The following is a 20949-nucleotide window of genomic DNA, read 5'->3' on the forward strand; positions in this document are numbered from 1 at the left end:
TAGGCAGAAGGAGCAACACGTGCAAAGGCCTTGAGGTGAAAAGCAGCTTTGTGTGCCTAAGAAACAAAAAAATGACACTGGGTCTGAATCCTTTTTATTGAAGGAGAAAAATACCATGAGGTGAGGTTAGAGAGGTGGGCCAGAGCTAGATCTTTGAGCTGTCCACCATGGTAGCCACAAGCTGTATGTGGCTGTTGAGCACTGAAAATGTGGCTAGTCCAAACTGACATATGCTGTAAGTATATAATAACATACTGAATTTTGAAGACTTAGCACCCCACAAAGAGAATGTAAAATATCTCATTAATAATTTTTATATTATTAATACCTGTTGAAATAATAATACATTGGATGTATTGGGTTAAATAAAGTATATATAATTAATTTCATGTTTCTTTTTATGTTTTTACTCTTCTAGAAAATTTTAAATTACATGTGTGGCTCATTTTGCATTTTTGTTGAACAGCGCTGGGATAGATAGATAATTTGAGGTCTTATATAGCCTGTTAAGTTTGGCTTTTATTTCTAAAATAGTGGGAAGCAGTGGAGCAGTTTTAAGCAGAGGAGTGACATGATATGATGTCTGTTTCAAGAACAAGTCTCTCGGCTTAGAATGTCTTAGCAAGTCTGGTATATTAATAGTTCCTTCCCTTTGGTGGAAAACCCCAAGACCTGTATTCTCTTTCATGGCTGGCTCCTATTGGCAAGCTAGAACATTTTGCCACTTCCAGTGATCAGTCCCTTATTGGTAGGATGTTTGTTTCCTATAACCAGCCAACCTCTCTGGTTAGAATACATACAGAAAGCTGACCTAGATCAGTGACAGGACAGAGAAACTGTTGTGCCTTGTTAACTTCTGCTTTACTACCTGACTATAAACCAGAATCCTACATTATGGAAGGACTTCGATGAGTGCAGCCTTTCAGCTCCTCAGCCACAGGCTAGCTATATTTTAACTGTCCACAATGTGATGCTGTCTTCCGTAGTAACAATAGTCAAGATTTTGGATTAAGTGCATGAAGCATTCTGAATCTCATTTCAGAGACCTTTTTGTCATTGAACTAAATAAGATTTAAGTTGCCTCTAAGTTTAGGGTCTATTTATTAATAGTTGGAATACTTCTAGTGACATTACCTACCAGGCTATTATGGAACTCAAGTGAGATAAAATTTTGTAAGCATTAAAAACCCTATACAAATGTTGGTCTTATCATTAGGTGTCTCAGAGGTGAATTAGTAGCAACCTATCTCCTCTTCATTATATGATTTTTTTTTCTGCTGGAAGTATGTTTGTAGTGCAGTTATTGAAAGGAAATTGGCATTTTGTTCACAAGTATTAACAGTGTCCCCATACCATCATATGTTCTTTCTCCATTAAACCTACTCATGTCTCTGCCTTCTGGTCATAAATTCCTAAAAGAAAGTCTAGGATTTTGAGTTTCTGAGAACATTTTCTTCCTTCATACACACACACAAACACACACACACACACACACACACACACACACAATTGGTGAGTTGGTTGAAAAATATTCAGAGTTCCAGGCTCTCTATTGACACTAAGCATCATTAATAATTGCCTTTCTGCCATATTACAAGTAAGAATTAGTTATAATCTCCTTGTGTCCCATTTAAGTAAACTTGCTCAGATGGGTTAAAGAAAAACCCATGTAATATTGAACTCACCATTTATGTGGTGGTATATTAACCATAATTCTTCAAAAACACAGAAAACTAAAGGACTTTGTACTTGTTGTTTACAAAATTTGCATCTTATTCTGATGATTTCCTTTTAATAACTTGACTATCATTTTCAGGGGAAGGTGCTATCAACCTGGCTTTGGCTCAGAACCGAAGCCAAGATGTGAGAATGAATGGACCTATGGGAGCCGGAAGTTCAGTTAGGATGGAGGCGGGATTTCCTATGGCAGGTGGTCCAGGTGAGACCTTTCACTCACTGTATGACATTTTACTAGTTTCCTTTTTTGGCTTTGTTTGCTAATATGTAATCCTTTGAGTCCTGCAAGTTAGGTGGGGGCTCATACCATACCCATATCTCTGGTTGCAAGTGACTCACATCTACAATCCTGTCATTTTGAGAGGCAGAGGCAGGAGAATCACTTGAGACCAGGAGTTCAAGACCAACCTGGGAAACATAGCGATACCCCATCTCTACAAAACCTTTTTTTAAAATTAGCCAGGTGTAATGGTGCATGCCTGTAGTCCCAGCTACTTGAGAGGTTGGGGCAGGAGGGTTCACTTGAGCCTAGAAATTCAAGGTTAGAGTGAGCTACAATCGGATCATTGTTCTCCAGCCTGGGCAACAGAGCCAGACCCTGCCTCTAAAAAAATAAAATAGAAAAGAAAGTGAGACATGAGTCACTCCCAGGAGGCTAGGGTCATAGCATGAAGCATATTTGCAATCTTCTGGTCTCATATTTAAAGGCTTATGAACACAGAGCCATGCAGCAAACATTTATTGAGTTCACATTGTATGACAGAACAACAGGAAAGTGTTAGAAATAGAAATGAATAAAATATTTTCCATCTTCAGTATGTTTATAGTATAGTAGAGAATGTAGCTTTCCAACTCGCACTTTCTCTGAAGCTGAGAATCTATGAGAGTTCTTGTGTGCATATGTGGAATCTATAGGTGTGTGTGGGAGAATATGTGTTTTTATGTATTTAGAATTTGAGAGTTATAAATTGTTTGCTTCCTTTTCTAGTAATCCTAAAATTTCTTCATCAGAGATTGAACTCAATATTCTGTGAAACTCGGAATATTAGAATTGAGTTGGCTCTCATTTAAAGCTGAGGAAGCTGTGGAAATCACAGAAAGGGAGTGATTTGTCCAGAGCCAGGGAGCAGCGGGCCAGTGTCACAGATCTTCTAACTCCCAGTTCAGTGCTCTTCTCACTATATTAGTGGCTTTGTTTGGTTGGTTGGTTGGTTAGTTTTTGTGTTTTATTTCCATTCTCCAGAAAGTAACAATATATTAGTGGCTTTGTAAAATTTTTCAGCTGTAGGACCCTTTATTCAAATAAAGCCTGAGACTGTACCCAGTCATTCCCCTCCCTGCTTACCACAGTAGCCCTTGAAGAAATGCAGCAACATAGAGGAGCTTGGTTTATAAGCTCCTGTTCTGAACTGTAGCTGATGACTTGGTCATAGAATTGGAACTAGGTTTTTTATTTCAGCATTGCCATTTACTAGTTACCTCAAACTAGTTACTGTATCTCCCTGAGCAACAGTATCTTCACCTATAAAATGAGATAATAGGCTGGGGGTGGTGGCTCATGCCTGTGATCCTAGCACTTTGGGAGGCCAAGGGGAGAGGATCACTTGAGGCCAGGGGTTTGAGACCAGCCTGAGCAAGATAGGCCAGGTGCGGTGGTGTGAGCTAGTGGTCCCAGTTACTTAGGAGGCTGAGGCAGAATGATTGCTCAAGCCCAGGAGTTTGAGGTTGCAATGAGCTATGATGATGCCACTGCATTCCAGCCTGGGAAACAGAGCAAGATCCTGTCTTAAAAAAAAAAAAAAAGAGACAATATGCCTATAGTCTGTTGAGCTCATGCTTAAAGGTGAATGAGCCTTGAGCAGTGTAGCAAACATTTCCTGAGTTCCTGTTAAATATACATCAGGACCTCTGCTATTGGGCTGTTGTGGAATACCATATAGTAGATTAAAATACTCAGCCTGGTATCTTTAGTTACCCACAGAAGTCTAAGCATTTGGTGTTAAGGCAGCTTGATGAGAGATTATAGGTGACACTGTTGCCACTACTGGAAGGACCAGGGCTTGGGACCAAAAGCAGAGTGAGAAGCACCTAGCCAAATTACATATAGTTAATGAAAGAATGAATGGACCTGAGATGAGCATCAGGAAATCTGGGTTCTAGTCTCAACTCCTGTCCAAAGGACTTATTTACTGGCTTTAGTTGCTGGGAAACATCTTTAATTATGTCCTGGAAACAATGCTATAGATCCCTTCTAGGTTTAAAATTTTAAGACTCCATTAAACTGATATCAACACCCTAATCACCACTCTCTTAGGTTAGTATCTGGCAAATAGCAAAGATATTTAGTAAGCATCTCTAGGAAGAGAGTAAAAATTATAGTTCTGTAGTTGATTACCAGCATAGGAAACTTAGAAGCTTTAGGTGGAAATCAAATTTGATTGGTATTTAATGAAGGACACTGTGATAATATATATAGTATAAAGTTTCAGGAATAATCAGTTAGTAATGATCTATATCATAGTACCATTTTAACCCCCAGGTATCTTTCTTGACTGCCAAACATATTTTAGGATTCTTTTTCTCTGTTGTCTATTGGGACCTAAAGGATGCAAACAAAATTTAATATTAGATTAAACAGATAAATTTTTCTAGGTTAAGATACCTTAAGTCTCTTCTGAAACAATAATAAATGACTTTGGAATTGTGTATCTAGGTATCTTGGTTTGTCAGTTATTCTTAGCACTACTTTCTCAGCATTGGCAACTCAAAGTTAGCTAATCAAAAAGTCTTTTGCAACTAAAACTACATCTATAGCCTATTTTTTTCATAGCTTTATAGAATCCCAAGATTTGTGGGGATACCGTAGTAGTATTTAATTAGGGTTTCTCAACCTCAACACTATTGATGGTTTGGGCTGATAATTCTTTGCTGTGGGGGCTGTCCTGTGCATTGTGGGATGTTTAGTAGCATCCTTGGCCTCTACCCACCAGATGCCAGTAGCACTCTTACCCCTTCCCTGCAATTGTACCAACTGAAAATGTCTCCAGACATTAGCAGATGTCACCTAGGGGGCAAAATTGATCCTAGGTGAGAACCAGAGATCTAGTCCATATCCCCACCTACTACTGGAATGCATGTTATAGTGTCACTACTGAGCATGTAGTCAGCATATGCTTGAAAATTTCTGGGAATAGGAAGCTCACTGTGGTCCAAGAAAACTTGTTTCTTATCTCATGAGAACTTTCTTACTGTCTAACTACCATCTTTGAAAAATTGAGTGGGATTCCTCAGAAACAAATCCAATTTCAACAAACATTTACCTAACGTCCTCTCTAACTACAAAACACCCAAAAATGCTAGATAAAACAACATTTAGAGCCAGCCTCAATGACTCACACCTATAGTCTCCTCCACTCAGGAGGCTGAGGTGGGAGATGGGGCTCGTGAGACCCCCATCTCTAAAAATAAATAAATAACTTATATAGCTGAGCCCATAAGAAAACAGAGGAGTAGGGAGGTGAGAAAGAAAGCAAGAGAACTCCTTAGGGTAAAAAAGAAGTCAAGGATGGAAATATTCAAACAGCATTAAATAATTGAGATTCTACAGGGGCCAAGAGATTTGGGTTTTAGTAGCCAGGAAGGGGTAAAAGATGAAGCCTTATCTTGGGTCCACATGAAGAAGGAAGTTAGAGTTCTGAATTCCTCATGAAGCCAGAATTTTCAGTGAAAGGTAAATTAGGAAAATGTCACTCTCTAGCATAGAGAAACTAATGGGAAACTTGTCTGTCTTGGTGTGCACCCTAGTTGCGGGGTGGAAGAATGGTGGTTGTGGAATTGTCTTCTCTACTCTCTTGCATGTTGAACATTTAATATGTTAGTAAAGTGACTCAGGAACAGCCAGGCTAAATCGTTAACATTAATGGTTCTAGATTGGTAATTACTGTTGAAGCTATGGAAGGGCACTTTCTCAACCCAAGCCATTGTAGACTTCTCATAATTAAAGCCTACTATCAGTGGTCTTATACTCGAAATCTATAAAATTTAGGATTAAACTCCCTCCCTCCTGAATTTTAGGTAATAGGAATATCAGGGTATTAAAAATTATGAAAATCAGCTGGTCCTAGTGCAGTGGTGTTTACAACTAATTGATCACACCCAGTTACAGATTCCTTTGTTCATTCTCTACTCCCACTCCTTTACTTGACTAGCCTAAAAAAAAAATTGTGAATATCAGAGCTAGGCACAGTGGCTTACAACTATAATCCTAGCACTTTGAGAGGCTAAGGCAGGAGGATTGCTTGAGGCCAGAAAGTTCAAGACCAGCCTGAGCAAGACTCCTGTCTCTAAAAAATAGAAAAATTAGCTGGGCATGGTGGCATGGACCTGTAGTCCCAGCTACTTGCAAGGTGGAGAGGCAGGAGGATCACTTGAGCCCAGGAGTCTGAGGTTGCAGTGAGCTATGATGAGGCCACTGCACTCTAGCCCAAGCGACAGAGTGAGACCCTGTCTCAAAAAAAAAAAAAAAGAAAATTATGAAGATCATAAGAAAACATGACACAATCAAAACATAAAGAGAGCTTGGCAGGGGCACAGAACTTACAGAAATTTAAAAATCTTCAAAGGAATAACTTACTCAGAAAATTAGAAATAGCTGGATTAAAAGGTGAATTTGTGAATATCACCCAGAATGCAACAAAGAGAAATAAATAAAGACAACGAAATATGAAAGGAGTCAAGAGACATGAAGGATAAAATGACAAGATTTAATGTATGTTTGAACAGAGTTCCAGAAGGAGATAAATTGGGGAGGGATGAAGAGAGAATGGCTGAAATTTTTCCAGAACTGATAAAAAATGTAAGTCCTAAGATTCAGAAGCCCAGCAATCCTGAGCACCTCAAATAAAAAAATAAACCCACATCTAGACACGATATTATAAAACTACAGAACATTGAAAACAAAGAAAATGTTAAAAGCAACCCAAAAGAAAAGACCAGTTATTTACAAGGGAAAGCTACCAGAGCTACAGCTGATTTCATAATAATGGCATTGGAATCTAGAAAACATTGGAATAATATTTTCAAAGTGCTGAGAAAATAATTGATAGCGTAGAATTTTAAATGTAGCTATACTATTAAGAGTATGTGAGAAGGCCAGGGGTGGTGGCTCACACCTGTAATCCTAGCTCTCTGGGAGGCCGAGGTGGGAGGATAGCTTGAGCTCAAGAGTTCGAGAGCAGCCTGGGCAACACAGTGAGACCCCACCTCTACTGAAAATAGAAAAATTAGCCAAGCAAAGTGGTGTCCGCCTGTCTAGGCCCAGGTACTCAGGAGGCTGAAGCAGGAGGATTGCTTGAGCCCAGGAGTTTGAGGTTGCAGTGAGCTACAATCACGCCACTGCACTATGGCCCGGGAGACTGTCTCCAAAAAAAAAAAAAAAAAGTGGTATGAAATAAAGACCTTTTCAAAGAGACTAAGAGAATTTACCATTAACAGACCCTTGCTAATTGAACTGCTCAAGGATGTACTTCAGGAAGAAGAAAATTGATCCTAAGATGGAAGAAATAAGATCTAAGAAGGAATGGTGAGCTAAATAATTGGTAAACATGGGGTAAATCTAAATAAGCATTGACTTATTTAGCAATGATGATCATATATTTTCTTTAGACTTTAAGTCATGTATGTCTGTTGACATTTTAAAGATATCAATAAAATAATAGAATGTATAACTTCTAAACTAGCAACGAAGGAGTAGAGAGGAAGGGCATGATGAAATAAGTCAATCCAGTAAAATTCAGGAAAAACAAGAAAACAGCGTAGAAAAAGGAGGGCGAATAGAAATCATAAAATGACAGAGTAAATCAAAATACACCATTAGTTTACAATAAAGGTAAATGGATTATGAACACTGATAAAAAGGAAATGATTAGGCCAGGCATGGTGGCTCATGGCTGTAATCTCAGCACTATGGGAGGCCAAGGTGGAAGGATAGCTTGAGGCAAAGGTTCAAGACCAGCCTGGACAACATAGTGAGACCCTGTCTCTACAAAAAAAATTTAAAAGATTAGCTGAGCATGGTGGTGCACACCTGTAGTCAGAGGATTGCTTGAGCCCAGGAGTTCAAGGTTACAGTGAGCTATGATTGTGCCATTGTACTCCAGCTTGAGTGACAGAGCGAGACCCTGTCTCTAAGGAAAAAAAAAAAAAAGGAAATGATTAATCAGTCTTAGGTTTAGCTATATACTCTTAGAGGAAACACATAAAATATAAAGATTGAGACAGCTCAAAGTGACTATAGAAAAAAAAATAAACAAGGTGAATATTAACCAAGAAAAAAAGGTATATTTTTATCAGATAAAACAAACATTAAGATAAAAAGCATCACTGAGGATAAATAGGGTCACCGTATGATGTAAAAGGAACAGTTCACCAGGAAGGTAGCTAAACTTACGTACTTAATAACCTACCTTCAAAATATGTAAGAATTGCATGGAAATAGCAAATCTTAGGGGAGATTTTAACATACTTCTGTTAGTAACTAATGGATCAAACTTATAAAAAATTAGTAAGGATAAGGAAAACTTGAATAATAATTAAAATAGTTTTATATGATGGACATATATAGAAACCATGCAGTAATAATTCAAGAATTCTTAATCTTTCCAAGTAAAAATGGAAAATTTATACAAATTGACTATGGATTCCAACCAAGAGCAAGTTTCAGTAAATACCAAATATTGATATCACACAGATCCTGTTCTCTGATCACAGTGCAATTAAATCAAGTCAGTAGCAAAAAACAAAAACAAAAAAAACTCTTGTTCTTGGAAATTTAGAAATATATTCTAAAACCTAAAGATTATTTAAAAAGCAATCGTGATGGAAATTAGACAATATTTAAAATGGAGTAATGAGAATAGTACATACCAAAATTTGTAAGATGTAGCTAATACCATGCTTAGAAGAAATTTTAACCCTCAGAAATTTATATTAATGAACAATATCAACTAGAAATTAACAAGCTAAATGTCTGACTTAGGAATGGAGAAAAAGAACAGCAAAGTAATAAGCTAGGAAGGAAATAATGAAGATAAGAGCAGAGATAAATATAAATCAGAAAAACAGTAAGCAGAGCAACAAACCCAAAAGATGTTTCTTTGAAAGGACAACTAAAACTGATAAACTGGGTAAGACTACTAAAGAAAAAAAGAGAGGCACAAGCAATGTAAAGAATGAGAAAAAAGTACACACTTTTAAAGGGTGAATTTTATAGTATATGAGTTATATCTCAATTTTTTAAAAATAGAAAAAAGGATATTCTATGCATGACTTCATGCTAATAAATTTTTAAGTGTTGGCAAAATTATAATTTAATCAAAATTGACTTAGTAGGACATAATAAACTTGAAAAATCTATAACCACTTAAGAAATGGAAATAATTAAAGATCTGCTTCTGTATGAATTAATTAGTATATCCTATAGGCCCAGATGGTTTTATAAGTAAGTTTTACTAAACATTTAAAGAACAGATGAACCGGCGCCCGGCTAGCTCAGTCGGTAGAGCATGAGACTCTTAAAGAACAGATGTACATACTCTTCCAGAGCATAGAAAAAGAGGAAAGATTCTTTTCCAACTTATTTTGAGGTTATTTTAATCTTGACACCAAAAGTCAAAGAAGGACAGGAAGAGAGGATAATTATAAGCTGTTCTCACTTAAGAACATAGATAATAAATCCTAAAAAATATAACAGTATCAAAATGAGAGAGATGAAAGAGGAGCTCTCAAACTGCTAGTTGGAGTATAAATTGGTATAACCACTTTCAAGAGCAATTTACCAATATGTAGTAAAATTGAAGATGCTTATACTTTAAAACCTAGCAATTCTGGGCCGGTCACAGTGGCTCACACCTATAATCCTAGCACTCTGGGAGGCCGAGGTGGGAGAATCACTTGAGCTCAGGAGTTTGAGACCAATCTTAGCAAGAGTGAGACCCTGTCTCTTGGGAAAAAAAAAAAAAACCTAGCAATTCTAAGTATATAGTCTAAAATAGTCTGAAGACACTCTTACATTTCCACAAGAGTTCATGACAAATACATGGCCTTGCAAAATTGTAAGAATAAAAAGGAAAAGTACCTTAGTAGTCATCAGCAGAAAGATGGATGTATGTTTCTATACCATTGAGCACTTACAGCAGTCAAAAGGGTTGAATCTCAATAATATTAAATGAAAAAGTAAACTGAAAAAAAAATGCATATAGTATGGTACCACTTATGCAGAGATTTAAAAGCATACAAGACCAGGCACGGTGGCTCACTCCTGCAATCCTAGCACTCTGGGGAGGCCAAGGTGGGAGGATCACTTGGCATCAGGGATTCAAGACCAGCCTGAGCAAAAGCAAGACCCTGTTTCTACAATAAATAGAAAAATTAGCCAGGAATGGTGGTGCGCACCTGTAGTCTCAGCTACTCAGGAGGCTGAGGCAGGATGATCACTTGAGCCCAGCAGTTTGAGGTTACAGTGAGATATGATGATACCATTGTACTCTAGCCAGAGTGACAGAACAGGACCCTGTCTCAAAAAAAAAAAAAAATGCTGTGCAGTTTACCTATGTATACAGAAGAGGTAAATGAACATGCATATAACTGTTAGTCCCAATTATAATAAAAGGAAGGAAATAGAATCAGATTGGGAAGGAGTAGGAGGTTTCTGCTGTATCTACATGTATATCTGATGTAGATAGGACACATTTTTTAGATTTAAGAAGGGTAAATGATGGCCAGGTGCAGTGGCTCACGCCTGTAATCCTAGCACTCTGGGAGGCCAAGGCGGGAGGATTGTTTGAGCTCAGGAGTTCGAGACCAGCCTCAGCAAGAGCGAGACCCCCCGTCTCTACTAAAAATAGAAAGAAATTGGCTGGACAACTGAAAATATATAGAAAAATTAGCAAGGCATGGTGGCGCATGCCTGTAGTCCCAGCTACTCGGGAGGCTGAGGCAGAAGGATCGCTTGAGCCCAGGAGTTTGAGGTTGCTGTGAGCTAGGCTGACGCCACGGCACTCTAGCCCGGGCAACAGAGCCAGAGTCTGTCTCAAAAAAAAAAAAAAAAAAGGTAAATGATGAGTATAGAGATTTTCATATTCTTGAAATATGTCTTTAAAAACAAAAATTGTGCCAATTCCAGTATTCTATTGTAGGGATTTTTTTTCCTAGGATTAATAAGGATGAACAGCCCCGCCACTGTTATGATACCCCAGGGTGGAAATGTGTCATCTTCCATGATGGCACCAGCCCCCAATCCAGAGCTCCAGCCCAGGACTCCTCGCCCTGCTTCTCAGTCAGGTAATGACCTCCAGTCTTTGAGGATTGAAGAGCCCGAAACTTCCTGCACAGATCAGCTATCTCTGATGCCAAATTTCTAACTGCCTAACTCAAAATGCCACCTTCCTTACAAAATCTGCCCTGATTTCTTTAAGCTAAATGTCATCATTTTCTTAGAATTTCTCATGATTCTCTTATCACTTATACCACAACATTCCTCAAAATTCATGCCTTCGCGTACTTATTCCTGCAAGATACTCCATGACAGAGGATTCTGTAGTCAGGTAAACTTGGTAAATGCATCATTCTTTGTCCCCCACCTCGAGATTGAAAATTAACATATTAGAGCCACTGAAAGCCTTACAGTGAAGAAACCTAAGGTTGTTAGCTTCAGTGTTTCCCAAATCTAATCGACTGTTTTGTTTTCTTTTTTTATAACACTAATTTTCACAATTCCCCAGAATATGATTTGGAAAATATTGCTCTCTACATTTCATATTTGACTCTTATGTCCACTATTGAACCATAATCTCTTTTTAGGGCAGGATCCATATTTCTGTTATCTTGGTATCCTGCTTTGCACATCCAAGGTATTCACAAATACTTACTTATTTTGTTGAATAGTGCCAGCAGATTTTACTCTATATTTGCAGAATTGCCAAGGCCATTGCTCTAGGTTGCAGTAGATTAATTATTGCTTTGTTGACTATCTTTAAACAGATGCAATGGACCCACTCCTCTCTGGGCTTCATATACAGCAGCAAAGTCATCCCTCAGGATCTTTAGCTCCCCCACACCACCCAGTGCAGCCTGTCCCTGTGAACAGACAAATGAACCCAGCTAATTTTCCCCAGCTGCAGCAGCAGCAGCAGCAGCAGCAGCAACAACAGCAGCAACAGCAGCAACAGTTGCAGGCAAGACCCCCACAGCAACATCAGCAGCAACAGCCACAGGGAATTCGACCCCAGTTTACTACCCCAACTCAGGTGCCTGTTCCTCCAGGCTGGAACCAGCTGCCTTCCGGAGCCCTTCAACCTCCTCCAGCCCAGGGTTCTCTGGGCACAATGACTGCAAACCAAGGGTGGAAGAAGGCTCCCTTGCCTGGCCCAATGCAACAGCAACTCCAGGCAAGACCATCCTTAGCCACGGTACAGACACCTTCCCACCCTCCCCCTCCATATCCCTTTGGCAGCCAGCAAGCCTCACAAGCCCATACAAACTTTCCTCAGATGAGCAACCCAGGCCAGTTCACAGCTCCTCAGATGAAGAGCTTGCAGGGAGGGCCCTCCAGGGTCCCAACCCCCCTGCAGCAGCCCCACCTCACCAACAAGTCTCCTGCCTCCTCACCCTCCTCCTTCCAGCAGGGATCCCCTGCATCCTCCCCAACGGTTAACCAAACTCAGCAGCAGATGGGACCAAGGCCACCTCAAAATAACCCACTTCCCCAGGGATTTCAGCAGCCTGTCAGCTCTCCAGGTCGGAATCCTATGGTTCAACAGGGAAATGTGCCACCTAACTTCATGGTGATGCAGCAACAACCACCAAACCAGGGGCCACAGAGTTTACATCCTGGCCTAGGAGGTGAGGAACACTGAAGCTATTTGTGATGGTAAATTTGCTGGAGATAGATCTTAGTAGAACTTCAGTTTTTAGAGTTGATGGAGGGAGTGAAATAAGGATATAATTATTTGGTTTTGTTGATATGGTGGTGACGCTTTTATAACTTAGTTAACTTGATACATTATGAAGCATCTTACTAGTTAATTTTAAGCTAGCTCTCTGGAGTAAAATGCAGGTAAAACTCAATATAGAGATGTTCATTTTGTTTTTCAAATTATTTTTGCTTGATCTTATACTAATAAATTAAAATGTCCAGAAGAAACATGCATTTTATTAACAATTTAAACTTCTCAGCTGTTGAAAAAATTTATGCAGTAGGGCAAAAATGCAAAGATAAGGACAAGGATCTTATTGGGGAAAAGGCCCTTATAATTATCAATTTTGATAATCCTATTAATAGTAAAATAGTAAGCATGGTATTTGTTAAGTTTGATTAAAGTCTTAAAGGGGAATAAGTTTGGAAATCATTGACTTTTATAGATTTATAATGCCAATGCCTGCTCCTTAGAGAGGGAATTCCACCAGTTATACCTAAAGGAGATTTATTTATTTATTTTGTAAGGTGCCTCTTGTATGAAGAAAAAGCAATGGAGCTTAATGTGTGAGAGGTAAAACGATTACAGTAAAACTTATCCATCTCCATGTTTATTATTTATTCTTATTAATCATTGATCTAGTGCACATGAATGTGCTTGGAGCTTTTCAGTAAGGTATAGACAGTATCAGTAATACTATCATCTGATAAGCATATCCCCCACCAAAGACACCCATGCCAACCCAGAAAAAACCCTTGCATCTTTAGTACGACATAGCAAAGGCATGTTCCCATGGTTTCTGGTGAAATTAAGTTGCTCATCAGTCTTTTCACTCTCCTGTAATTAATTTTGCTGACATGCAGGCTCTAATATTTGAATCCTAAGAAGTTCTTAGAAAATGCAAGAATGTTTCAGTTCCAAACTTCACTGTTCTGGGCATCTGGCCCTGGATCAGTGGAAGCTGGGTAGTCCCTCCTGCAAAAGTGATTACTGATTTAATTACAATGGAAGCATGCAAATTGGACTTGTCACTGATAAAGAAAGGACAAATGCATATTTGTCTACAAAGAGTCTTTCGGGGCATTGAAAATTTGGCCCTTAAAAACATAAATGGACTAATACAAGAAATTTTTAAGTGAGCTTTAGGGTCTTAATGCTTTCATAGAGCAGATGATATGCTCACCTAGGTGATCTGGCCACATCAAGGCCTGTGTTATAGATGAGTGGGTTCTGAGATTCTTCTTACTATAAATTTGTTTTCTGAAATTAGGCCTTCCTAAAAAGAACTAATACTTGAGTAAGATTCCATTAGAGCATGGTTTTCAGTACCACAGCTGTCAGAATCACAGCAAACTTTATGAGGGGAAGGCATGATGATAAATTTAATTAATATAGCCTCACTTTGAAGCTCCTATGAACTGTTTCTGATCTCTTGTCTCTTCCAAAGAGACAAGCACAATATTGGGGGGAAATTTTCTGCAAAGGAGATTGTGATCCATTTCCCTCAAAGGAAAAAAAAATCACCTATCTTTACTATCGGGACCCAGCTCTTTGTTTTATAGTATTTCTTATCAATTTGTTAAATATGAGAGAATTTAGCCTATTCCTTTGGTGCCTGTGTTAAAGTATGTAAAGTTTTGGGGTCCGTTGTATAAAAAAACAGTGAGCCCTCAAACCTTGCTGTGGCGTGGCCTCAGATCACATTTAGGGAGCAGATTGCCATCTTTTCCTTGGCATGTTCTAAGTGTAAATTTTTTAGTATTTCTTTTTCATTTTGACAATGCTCATATAAGAAATTGTGTTGATTTTTTTAACCATCTTTCCCAACCTTGTTATTAAAGATCCTACCAGTGTGACAGAGAGAGCTAAGCCAGTGGAGACTTCATGCAACTCATCCTTCCTTATTCATTCCATATCTAAGCAAGAGTATAAATTTGCTAGGTAACTGCCTTACTCATTGTTTTCTATTAAGGAATGCCTAAACGCCTCCCACCTGGCTTCTCAGCAGGACAGGCCAATCCGAACTTTATGCAAGGTCAGGTGCCTTCGACCACAGCAACCACCCCTGGGAATTCAGGAGCCCCTCAGCTGCAAGCAAATCAAAATGTCCAGCATGCAGGTTTGTTTTCTGTGATTTATTCAGCTGGCATTTATTGAGTATTTTGTGGTAGACTTGATAGGCAACAACGGTATACAAATAAGTCCTGGTCTCTCTACTTAATTTCACACCCACAAATAATTATTCTTTCAGAACAATAACTAATATGTAGAAAGTAGGTAAAATGTCTCAGGAAACACCTAAGAAAAGGAGATGAAACAAGTTAGAGCAGAGGTCAGCAATTTTTTTTCTGTAAAGGGCCAGATAGTAATTATTCTAGGTTTTACAGGTTGTATGGTCTCTGTTACAACTACTCAACTCTAGTATTGAAGCACAGAAAGTAGCCATAGATGATCTGTAAACAAATGACCAAGGCAATGTTCTAAACACTTGGTTATTTACAAATCAGCAGTGGGCCTGATTTGGCCCATGGGCCATAGTTTGCAGACCCCTGAGTTAGAGCTTGCTTGGGTAATAAAAGAACAAAAGGCATTTTTGGCAAATGAAACCGTAGCTACAAAGTCATCTAGGCACACAGCACGTTTGGACAACTGCAACTTTTTAAGTCTCTGTATAGTACTTACTAGCTTTGTTTATGCTGGGTATCTGAATTCTGGTTTACAATGTGGTATTTTTCAAACTTAATTGGTTCAAATTTAATACCAACAGTGTACTGTATACAAGAAGAAATTTTGGAAGGGAAATAAGATACAGTGGAATGGCTCAAAAGTATTTGTAGAGCACTATTGTATAAACTCAAACTTCATGTTTCTGGTTGCTTAGGGACCACATGACTAATCCTCTTACCCTTTCTCATTCAAGCAGTTTGGACTGACATAGTTCAAATATTTTCTGAACTCCCATTCCCACTTGGAGCTAATTTAGTTATGTGGTTCCCAATTATACTTGTAAATCACTAAGGAATGAGAAAAATCCTGACTTAATAAAAAAACGAAGTTCAAACTATCTCCTGAAGGGTGAGAGAAGGGTAGAGCAAACTACTTGACTTTCCCTGTCTGCTAATGCAAACTTCATTTATGAGTTATGTGAATTTGTGTTTTTTATAGGAAGTTTTAAAACAATGATAAAATCACTTACAATTCTTCCACCCTAGGACAGCTATTTTCTGCTTTTATATGGCACCTTCCACATTCACATATTGTTTTGATTTCCCCATTTATCCTATCTAAAGTAGCTCTACTCTTGTCTGTCATTTTCTGTTCTCTTACCCTACTTTATTTCTCTTGTTAGCTTTTACTGCTTCCTGAAAAAATACTCATCTGTTAGTTTATTGTGTCTTTTACCAACTAGACTGTAGGCTCAATGAGGGCAGGGATTTGGTCTATCTTGTTTATTGATATTACCTCAGCACCAAAAGTGCCTTGTACATATTAGGTGCTTAATAAATATTTGTCAATAGACTGATAGTGTATATAAGCATATACAGTGGTCATGGAGTTCAAGTTTGGGTTCATAAGGCTGGTTTAGAAAAATCTTTCTTGGAAATCAAGAAAAGTCTGGGTAGTGTAAACAAGGAACAGTTTGTCTCCTCCCTTCCCGGCTGGATCATGGACTGGCTTCATAATTTCATTATGGCTGCCACTTTCTAATCCCCATTTAAAAGTGAAAAATAAAAGGAATAAAATAAGGTAGAAGGTTGTTCATTTAAAAGTGAGAACATAAGTAGCTATAAGAAAATCCCAAAGATCCAACAATAAGGAAACCCAGCAAGCCAGGCAGCACCTTTTGTCTAAATTAGAAATAGCTGAGAAGAATAGAACATATTTCATGTAGTTCACCAGGGACTGCCATGGGGGTGGGGTGGGGGATGGGATCACTGAAGTTTTAGCATCTATATGTCTGCAGCTTCCAGATGGGTCATCTAGTCACCAGAGGCTCAGCTTCTAGATTAAGATTAAATAATTTTTACTACATAGCGTAGAGGAGACCTATCCTTAGGAAGTATTAGATGTTCTTTTCTTTAAAGTACAGCATCCAGATATCACACACATAGCCTTTGAGTGTCATTATTAGTTTTCCAAGAAGCAGTTTTAAATGTCTTTTCAGCATTGTTGAAGTTTTCCTAAGAGGATACTTCACATTCTTTGTTTCCCTGGCTCATTTGTAGCAGAGTTTATTTCACTAGCTTACAGTGCTTTTTGTTAATTTTCTTCACCTTAAGGTAGCTACAAGTCATTTTAAAACAATGAGATGCTGCCTTTCTATTTATTTAATCTGAAAGAAAGTAAATTCTATTCATCTTCAAAATATTATCTGTAAGTTACCACATAGGAGTAAAGAAACTGTTTCTTCTTCTCTATTGTATGATCATTGAGAAGGTAAACAGTTATCCCACAGTCACATGTGCATAGTTTAGAAAACTCATAGAAAGTATGTCAACCACAGCACATTTATGTTGGTCAGTGAATATATGGGTGATGGGTGTCTTTCTAAGTAAGGTAATTTGAGTATCTTAATAACAATAAGACAATATTTGTTTCTGAAACCGTGCCTTTTTTTTTTTTTAAAGGTGGTCAAGGAGCTGGTCCTCCTCAAAACCAGATGCAGGTGTCCCACGGGCCACCAAATATGATGCAGCCCAGCCTCATGGGAATTCACGGCAACATGAACAATCAGCAGGCTGGTAGTTCTGGGGTTCCTCAGGTGAACCTGGGCAACATGCAAGGCCAGCCCCAGCAGGGCCCACCATCTCAGCTGATGGGCATGCACCAGCAGATCGTGCCCTCCCAGAGCCAGATGGTCCAGCAACAAGGAACCTTGAATCCTCAGAACCCCATGATCCTTTCAAGGGCCCAGCTTATGCCACAGGGCCAAATGATGGTGAACCCTCAGAGCCAAAATCTTGGGCCCTCGCCCCAAAGGATGACCCCACCCAAGCAGATGCTTTCCCAGCAGGGCCCACAAATGATGGCACCACATAACCAGATGATGGGGCCTCAAGGGCAAGTTCTGCTCCAACAGAACCCAATGATAGAGCAGATCATGACCAATCAAATGCAGGGGAATAAACAGCAGTTTAACACTCAGAACCAATCCAATGTCATGCCGGGACCAGCACAGATAATGAGGGGACCAACTCCGAACATGCAAGGAAACATGGTGCAGTTTACGGGACAGATGTCAGGACAAATGCTGCCCCAGCAAGGGCCCGTGAACAACAGTCCATCTCAGGTTATGGGGATTCAGGGGCAGGTCCTGCGGCCACCAGGGCCCAGCCCACACATGGCCCAGCAGCATGGTGATCCTGCTACTACAGCAAATAATGATGTCAACTTGTCTCAGATGATGCCTGATGTTAGCATGCAACAAACCAACATGGTTCCCCCCCATGTGCAGGCCATGCAGGGAAACAGTGCCTCGGGAAACCACTTCTCAGGCCATGGGATGCCTTTCAATGCACCTTTCAGTGGAGCACCCAATGGAAATCAGATGTCCTGTGGTCAGAATCCAGGCTTCCCGGTCAATAAGGATGTCACGCTAACAAGCCCATTGTTGGTCAACTTATTGCAGAGTGACATCTCTGCAGGCCATTTTGGGGTAAACAATAAGCAAAATAATACCAACGCAAATAAACCGAAGAAGAAGAAACCCCCTCGGAAGAAGAAAAATAGTCAGCAAGATCTAAAGTAGGTTGTGATAATTTTGCCTCAATTTTTATTCATTTGTTTCTATATGGATGGCTTTTTTTGATGGAAAATTTTAGACATATAAAACTAGAATAGTATAATGAAATCTCCCTGCTTCAACAATTACCATCTTGCCTATCAGCCTGTCTTGCCTTCATCTATACTCTCTCTCATTGCCCTCTTGATTATTTCAAAACAAATTCACTTGGTGAATATTTCAGTGTGTAACTCTAAAAGATAAGAACGGGTTTTTTTTTTATGACCACACAATGTCATTAGCACACTTAGAAAACTATTAATAGTACTTTCTTAATATTCTCACATGTCCAGTGTTCACAGTTCCCTGATTATCTCCAGGTTTTTTTCTTACAGTTTGTTGTTCAAATAAGGATCCAAATAAGGTTTATACATTGCAGCTAGCTGACACATGTCTTAATTCTGCAGTCTCAGGGGTTGTGGCATTCAGAGCCTGAAAAATAACAAGTGCTACCACATTACAACTCCACAAAGCACTGACTTCAGGCCTATAATGGCTGTTGGGGAACCAGAAAAGCCAAATGTGTTCTGGAAATGAAAACTACTGCTGTCTCTCAGCCGTGGTTTTTTGCCCAGGTGCCTTTCCTTTAAAGGCTATTTATCATCCCTAGAAGCTTAAAACCCTCACACTAAGATGAATGGACTTTTTAAATCAGTTATCCTTTCAGTAAAGGTTCTCCAGGTGAGTTCTTTTGCAAGATCACAGCAGGAAGGGCAATTAATAATTTATATTTCATTTCCTGAAGCTAAGTATTAATTTAAGTCATGTTTCTGGCTTTGATAAAATGTTTCCAGAAGGAACATTGATTGAGCTGGATTTTCTGCCATTAATCATAAAACTAAAATTTAGAGACATTTAACAGGGAATAGTGACTAATGAATGTACAACAGGCTGGGCGCGGTGGCTCACGCCTGTAATTCTAGCATTCTGGGAGGCCGAGGCGCGTGGATCGTTTGAGCTCAGGAGTTCGAGACCAGTCTGAGCAAGGGCGAGACCCCGTCTCTACTAAAAATAGAAAGAAATTAGCTGGACAATTAAAATATACATATAGAAAAAAAAAATTAGCCGGGCATGGTGGCGCGTGCCTATAGTCCCAGCTACTCGGGAGGCTGAGGCGGGAGGATCGCTTGAGCCCAGGAGTTTGAGGTTGCTGTGAGCTAAGCTGACGCCAAGGCACTCTAGCCCGGGCAACAGAGTGAGACTCTGTCTCAAAAAAAAAAAAAAAATGAATGTACAGCAGTTTAATCCAAATAAATTGCTAGAACTATAGAAAAGAATAGGAGAGCTTTGTTTAAACAAGCTTAAATGTTCAAAATAAAACCAACTACTTTTATCCCAGCCTTCCCACAACATTCTTTGTTTGTACTCTTATTATATCATACTCACTTGCTACTTCTTGAATCTTATACATTAAAAGCCAATCATTGTGTATTAACAGTCTATATTTTCCTGAATTCAGACTTGATAAGTACTTTAATTATCCAATTTTTCTGTTAGTTCTTTCTCAGTTAAGTTCTTTACTATTCTCAGCCTGTGGGATAACATTTTCGTGGGGATAATTATTTTATTCCTTCCAGTTTTCTGGGAATAAAATTGCAAGGTCATTCTGTTGCCGTTAGTATGCATTTTTGCTATCTTCACCAGCCCTGGGGGAAACTGCTTACTTGTTGGGTCTGTAAATTATGAAAAGGACCTTATATAGCATCAAGGCTGCTAGGAAAGGGAAAAACAGTAGGTTTAATAGGAAGAGCACCTACTTCCAGCTCTATCACTAGTTCACTGTGGAACCTTGGGCCTGTCTCTTATACCTCTTTGGGCCTTTGTTTTCTCATCTATAACGTCAGAGAGCTGAACCAGATATCTGAGATTTTTTAGGTATATAATTCTCAAAAAGGTTACCATAGAATCCTTGCCTAGAATTTGAAGTGAGAGAAAAATCATAAGGAATAAATTGGTATAGGGATCTGAATGGGCTAAGGACCTGCTTCAAGTTCTAAATTCCCATGTGTTGGGTCTTTTTTTTTCCAAAATATTATGGGGGTACAGATGTTTTTGGTTACATGGATCACTTTTCTAATGCCTGAATCAGGGACTATAAGTGTGCCCATTACCCAGATAGTGTTCATTGTACCCACTAGGTAGGTTTTCGCCCATCCTCTCCTCCCCCAGCCCCCCATGCTGGGGCTTCTAAAATGGATTTTGGGGGCTTATGAAACTAGACTCATTGTATTATTAGACAAAACAGTACATTAAAGTGGATGAACAAAATCAAGGCAAAAGGAAACTAAAGGTAGGAAAGAAAGATGCATTAGGACTGAGATTACAAACAAAATAAGGGATGTGAGCACTCTGCTTCTTTGGGAATGTAGATGTTAGTAGATATATTTTCTTCATTTTTTTCTTCCCCTCTAAAAATTCTAAGCTACACCCAGGTAAAAATGAAGGCATCCCAAAGCC

The 20949-nt window shown here is 39.0% G+C and overlaps 1 protein-coding gene across 3 annotated transcripts in view; it reads left to right on the plus strand.

Moving 5' to 3' along the window:
- Positions 1-20949, plus strand: part of NCOA6 (nuclear receptor coactivator 6) — a 58912-nt gene that overhangs the window by 10055 nt on the left and 27908 nt on the right. For 2 of the 3 annotated variants that reach the window (XM_012637677.1, XM_012637679.1), the window contains exons 3-7: positions 1817-1939; positions 10948-11076; positions 11776-12636; positions 14683-14829; positions 17339-18455. In XM_012637677.1, the coding sequence (XP_012493131.1) occupies positions 1817-1939; positions 10948-11076; positions 11776-12636; positions 14683-14829; positions 17339-18455 (2377 nt within the window). The remainder of the gene's footprint in view (positions 1-1816; positions 1940-10947; positions 11077-11775; positions 12637-14682; positions 14830-17338; positions 18456-20949) is intronic. The other variant, XM_012637678.1, reaches the window with a different exon arrangement.

The sequence above is a fragment of the Propithecus coquereli genome, unplaced genomic scaffold, assembly GCF_000956105.1.
Source record: "Propithecus coquereli isolate 6110/MARCELLA unplaced genomic scaffold, Pcoq_1.0 Scaffold122, whole genome shotgun sequence".
Classification (NCBI taxonomy): Eukaryota; Metazoa; Chordata; class Mammalia; order Primates; family Indriidae; genus Propithecus; species Propithecus coquereli.